The sequence below is a fragment of the Carlito syrichta genome, unplaced genomic scaffold (assembly GCF_000164805.1).
Source record: "Carlito syrichta isolate Samal-C Ts95f unplaced genomic scaffold, Tarsius_syrichta-2.0.1 Scaffold315477, whole genome shotgun sequence".
Lineage (NCBI taxonomy): Eukaryota > Metazoa > Chordata > Mammalia > Primates > Tarsiidae > Carlito > Carlito syrichta.
In genome coordinates, this window is record NW_007259573.1 from 8,834 (window position 1) to 14,695 (window position 5,862).

A 5,862-nucleotide genomic window follows, 5' to 3' on the forward strand; every position below is an offset into this window, starting at 1 on the left:
AATGATATTAATTCTTCTGATCCATGAGTATGGGATGTGTTTTCTTTCTTTCTTTTTTTTTTTTTTGAGTTAGAGTCTCACTCTGTAGCCCAGACTGGAGTGCAGGGCCACTGCAGCCTTGATCTGCTGGGGCTCCGGCAATCCTTCCACCTCAGCCTTCCAAGTAGCTGGAACTACAGGCGTGCGCTACCACGCCTGGCTAATTTTTGGATTTATTGTAGAGGTGAGGTCTCGTCAAGTTGGCCAGGTGGATCTCGAACCTGTGGGATCAGGCAATCCACTCACCTCGGCCTCCCAAAGTGCTGGGATTACAGGCTGAGCCACCGAGCCCGGCCCCTTTACTTTCTTGATAGTATTGAGCACAAAAGTAAGACCGTGTCCCTACCAAAGAGCACAAAAGTTTTTAAGTCACATGAAGTCCAATTTATCTTTTTTCTTTAGTTGCTTGTGCTTTGATATCATATTTAAGAAAACTTTGCTTAATATTTAAGAAAGCTTTGCTTTCATACACCTTTACTCCTGTTTTTCTTTTCTTTTCTTTTTTTTTTTTAAAGTTTTCAAACAAAGTTTATTAGAGAGAGAAGGGATAAAGAAAGGGAGACATGCCAGAACTAACACGGGCGACAGAAACTGCCTACTCCTGTTTTCCTTCCAAGAATTTTATAGTTTTAGTTCTTACATTTATCGTCTTTAATCCACTTTGAGCTAACTTTTGTGTATGGTATGTGGCAGAGGTCCAACTTCATTGTTTTGCATGTGTATATTCAGTTGCTCCAGCACTGTTTGTTGGAAATACTAGAAGGGTCTTTGATTTATTTATTTATTTATTTTTGAGTTGGTATTTCACTCTGTTGCTAGAGTGCAGTGACATGGTCACCACAGCCTCAGACTCCTGGGCTCAGATGATCCTTCTGCCTCAAGCTCCTGAGTAGCTGAGACTACAGGTGTCCCCCCCCCCAGGGTAATTAAAAAAAATTTTTTTTGGCCACTTTGCAGATACCGCTGCCTTGAGTCTTTTCCATCAGTCACGGTCAACCTCACCTTGTTCTTCCACATCGTTGTCGGTGGCGAGCCCTTGGGCCGCGTCTCCTTTGAGCTGTTTGCAGAGTTCCAAAGACAGCCGAAAACTTCTGTGCTCTGAGCACGGGAGAGAAAGGATTCAGTTATAAGGGTTCCTGCTTTCACAGAATTATTCCAGGGTTTATATGACAAGGTGGTGACTTTACACACCATAATGGCACTGGCGGCAAGTTCATCTATGGGTAGAAATTTGATGATGAGAACTTCATCTTGAAGCATACAGGTCCCGGCATCTTGTCCATGGCAAATGCTGGACCCAACACAAACAGTTCCCAGTTTTTCATCTACACTACTAAGACTGAATGGTTGGATGGCAAGCATATGGTTTTTGGCAAGGTGAAAGAGGGCATGAATGTTGTGCAAGCCGTGGAGGGCGTTGGTTCCAAGAATGGCAAGACCAGCAAGAAGAACACCATTGCCGACTGTGGATGACAATAATAAATTTGACTTGTTTTATTTAAACTACCAGATCATTCCTTCTGTAGCTTAGGAGAACACCCTTTCCATCCAATTTACTCACAGTATCCTTATAATCTTTGTGCTCTTGCTACAATTCTTTGGGTTCCATATTTTTCTTATTTCCTTCTACATCTAGTTGGATTGCAGAGAAATAAAAATTAAATAACAAAAAATATATATATTTTTGGTAGGGACGCAGTCTTGCTATGTTGCCCAGGTTGGTCTCGAACACTTGGGTTCAAGTAATCTTGCCTCAGCTCCTCAAAGTGCTGGAATTATAGTGAGCCACTGTGCCTGGCTTATAAGGGTCTTATAAAGACATTTATCAGATCACAACCTTCCTCTGATTAAGACCTTCACCGACTATTCATTGCATTAACAATAGAATGCAAATTCCTCTGCTTCTCTCTTTGTTTTCATTTTATACCACTCTTTCTGTCATGCTCCAGATTCCAGGCTCCCAGATCTTTCATTTCCCAGGACAAGGGTAGAAAAATGTGATACTTTTCCTCACCCACTATAAGGACCATGACTGGCACCTTATAGACTGACCATGACAACACAGGTTACAAGAGAAAAAGCATAACAAATTTATTTAACCAAAGTTTTACATGACACAGAAGCCCCCAGATTGAAGACCCAAAGATACAGGAAAAACTGTCAATTTTTATGTTTAAGTTCAAAGAAGTATGTACAGCGATGTGGAAATATGATTGGACAAACAGGGTCTGATCTAATGCTAATAGACTGAGGTAGGGAAATGCAGGGAGGCCTGTCCACATTCTTCTTGGATTATTTTATTTTTATTTTATTTTTTGAGTCGAAGTCTCACTCTGTCACCCAGGCTGGAGTGCAGTGGCATGCTCATGGCCACTGCAGTCTCAACCTGCTGGGCTCAGGTGATCCTTCCACCTCAGCCTTCTAAGTAGGTGGAACCAGAGACACATGCCACCACACCTGGCTAATTTTTTGATTTATCGTAGAGACAAGATCTTGCCAAGTTGCCAGCTGGTCTCAGATCCCTGGGCTCAGGCAATCCTCTTGCCTCCACCTCCCAAAGTGCTGGGATTACAGGAGTGAGCCACCATGCCCGACCTTCTTAGATTTTTTTTTTTTTTGAGTCAAAGTCTCACTGTTGCCCGGACTGGAGTGCAGTGGTACACTCACATTACCACAGACTCGACCTGCTGGGTTCAGGTGATCCTTCTGCCTCAGCCCTCCAAGTAACTGGAACTACAGGCGTGTGCCACCACGCCCGGCTAATTTTTATGATTTATTGTAGAGACGAGGTCTCACCAAGTTGCCCAGGCTGGTCTCGAACCCCTGGACTCAGGCAATCCTCTGCCTCCCTAAGGGCTGGCATTAGCATGAGCCACCGCACCCAGATCTTCTTGGATTCTTGAAACATTCTTTCCTCCCTGGTATGAAGCAAGATCTCTTTGAGATGAGGTTTTTGTGATCAACTATTGGACAAATGTAGATCAGAGAATTTAAAGTAATAATTCTGGTATTTTTGGGGGGAGAGGGGGCGGGCTTTGGGGAAAAGAGATTCTAGTTTCTTTTTTTATTTTTTGAGTTGGAGTCTCACTCTGTCGCCCAGACTGGAGTGCAGTGGCCGCTCCCGGCCACCGCGGCCTCGACCTGCTGGGCTCCGGCGATCCTTCCGCCTCGGCCTTCCAAGCAGCCGGAACTACAGGCGCGCGCTACCACGCCCAGCTAATTTTTGATTTATTGTAGAGACGAGGTCTTGCCAAGTTGCCCAGGCGGGTCTCGAACCCGTGAGCTCAGGCAATCCACTCACCTCAGCCTCCCAAAGGCGCGGGATTACAGGCTGAGCCACCGAGCTCGGCTCTCACTTTAAATTTCATCTCCTTAAAGTTGGCTTTTCTCGATGGTTCGCCTCAAAGAGGTTCTCCACTCATCCCACTTATTTTCTATATCATCCACTTTCATTTTCTTCATAGACTTTATTGTGTGCGTATCTGTATTTTTACTACTTTATTTACCTTTTTGAGTAATACTGTTTGCATCTCCTGCAGTGTTCTGCATATATTACACATCCAATTCACAAGTCTGCTGTTAGAGACTAAAAGTTACAAGAAGAAGGGACTTTAGAAAAAGCCTGGACAACCAGTCTTATTTTACAAATGCAAAAACTAACGTCTAATGAGGGTGAAAAAGACTTGTCTGGGGTCAGGAAGCGTACATAGCTCTGATACTAAGCACTCTAACCCCCATGACAGCTTCTTTTCATTTCTAACACTGATTTGCCTTACTCCAGAGTCATGCTTTCTTGTTGTTTTGCAAGATGACTAAAACGAAGAGAGGTCTTTTGTATTGTTTTTGCTGTTTCTTACTTTTCTAAGCTTTCTTCCTAAAATGTCTGGAAGGGAACCTCAAGCGGAAAACTGGAAGTCACACAGCCTAAGAGCACGACCTCAGCCCGCCTCGACCTTCGCTTCTCTCTCCTTCACTGCTGTCTTCCTCGTTCTCGGCCGCGCCCCGCCTTCCTTTGGCCCCGCCCCCTTCAGGGCAGAGCTGCCCTAGTCCAACATGGCGCCAAGAGCTTCGGCTCTGGGGGAAGTGAGCTCACGCTACTCCGGAAGGGGAGGCGGGGAGAGAGCCGGCGGGGGGGCGACTCGCCGTGGGGCTGTGGGTGGGGCGGCGGCCGTGGCCCTGGCATTCACGCTTGGGTCCGGGGAGAGGGCGAGAGGCTCGTCGGCTCCTGGGACCCCAGTCGAGGGGCCGGGGGCGTTGGACGAAGTCGCTCCGAGCTGTTCCCTCTGATCCGAGGAGAGGCGGCGCTGGAAGCCGGCGTCCCGCCCCCGGCGGCCTCCTTCCCCGACTCTCCTCCCGGGCTGCGCGCGCTGGCTCTGGCTCTGGCTCTGGCTGTGTCCTGGGGGCTGCGGCGGGAACGGCCGAGCGGGCTGGCCTGGACCCTCCCCGAGAGAACCGGCTGGAGGAAAAGAGGGGGCGCGGCGGGTCAGCCCCTCAGCCCGGAGGTCAGGCCGCAGGGTCCCCTGTCTGTGGTCTTCCGTCCTTCGCCCAGCCCTCCTGGCCCCCACGCTCCTTCTCCTTTGAGTATGTCACCAAGCCCTCGAGCCGGATGATTTTTCCTCCTTGCTTTTGCCGGGAAGGAGGTACATCTACCTAAAGGATATCAGTCCTCTTCGCTACCCCTGCCCTCTTGAAAGTTTCACTTTGGTGGAAATGTGTATTTTCCTTTCCTGGACCGTTTGACTGTTCCCACTCCAGCCGCCGTCTGATTTAGCATCTGGGGCCACATTCGTATCAGATCTTTAAAAAAAAAAAAAAATCACCTGCAAAACTACAGAGTTGTTCTCTCCCGCCCGAAAAGGACAAATGGACTTTGGCGTAAAGATGCAGGGAGTCGAACCGGTGTCAACAATGAAAGTCTCAGAGAGCGAGGGAAAGCTGGACGGCCTGGCCACAGCGGTGACCCCGAACAACAAGAACAGCAGCAACAGCAGCTGTGGGGGTGGCATCAGCAGCAGCAGCAGCAGCAGTAGCCGCGGTGGCAGTGCAAAAGGCTGGCAGTACAGGTATGGCCCTTTCTCCAAGGTGACTTCCTGGGGTGGAGGTAGGACGGGGTATGCTGGAGCCTGCATCCTGCAGTTATTGAAAGGTAAAGTTTATCCACTGGCTTCCTGAAGTGACTGATACATCTCATTCGAACCTGGGACCTCACTCAAGTTTCATTCATTCACTTGTTCATTTGGCAGGTATTTCTTGAGGGCCTTCAGAGGAATACAGACGTGTATCTCTGAACTTCCTCTACAGCCAGAGAGTTAATTCTTCCTCTGATTTAATTCTGTACTCACTTCTGTTTTTGCTTGTGTTGCAACTTATTTACAGGCCTGCCCTCTCCGATAGACTGTGAGGGCAGGGACTGTTTAATTCAGCTCTCTCCAGAGGCTGGCAAATACTAGGAGCTCAAAACTTATTTGTCCAGAGATTGGAGTAATTGAGTCAGAAAAGATTCTTGCCCTCAGGGTGTTTGTGACTTAGAAAGGGGGATGTGTATAGATAATTTGAACTCAAGGGAAAACTATAGATATTAGTGCCTCTGATACGCTAAATCTGAGTCTGGAGATGTCTGAGTTTGAGTTGATCAGGCCACTTCAGTGCTGTCTTTATGAGAAATTCTACATTTGGCAATTTTCGTTAATATGAATGAAAAACTTAAGGAACAAGAAGATAGCCCTGGAGAAGAAACAGAAGTTTTGTTTTGTTTTGTTTTTTTGTATGTAAAGTATAGGGAGATATGCTTATCCTGGATTTTTTTTTTTTTTTTTTTTTTTT

The 5,862-nt window shown here is 47.0% G+C and overlaps 1 protein-coding gene and 1 pseudogene across 2 annotated transcripts in view; both read left to right on the forward strand.

The window, feature by feature from the left end:
* Positions 1-996: 996 nt before the first annotated feature.
* Positions 997-1,512, forward strand: LOC103275470 (annotated as a pseudogene).
* Positions 1,513-4,542: 3,030 nt separating this feature from the next.
* OSBPL11 (oxysterol binding protein like 11) overlaps positions 4,543-5,862 on the forward strand; it is a 99,376-nt gene continuing 98,056 nt past the window's right edge. For both annotated transcript variants that reach the window (XM_008072871.1, XM_021706366.1), the window contains exon 1: positions 4,543-5,102. In XM_008072871.1, coding sequence (XP_008071062.1) covers positions 4,903-5,102 — 200 coding nt within the window. In that variant the 5' untranslated portion in view covers positions 4,543-4,902. The remainder of the gene's footprint in view (positions 5,103-5,862) is intronic.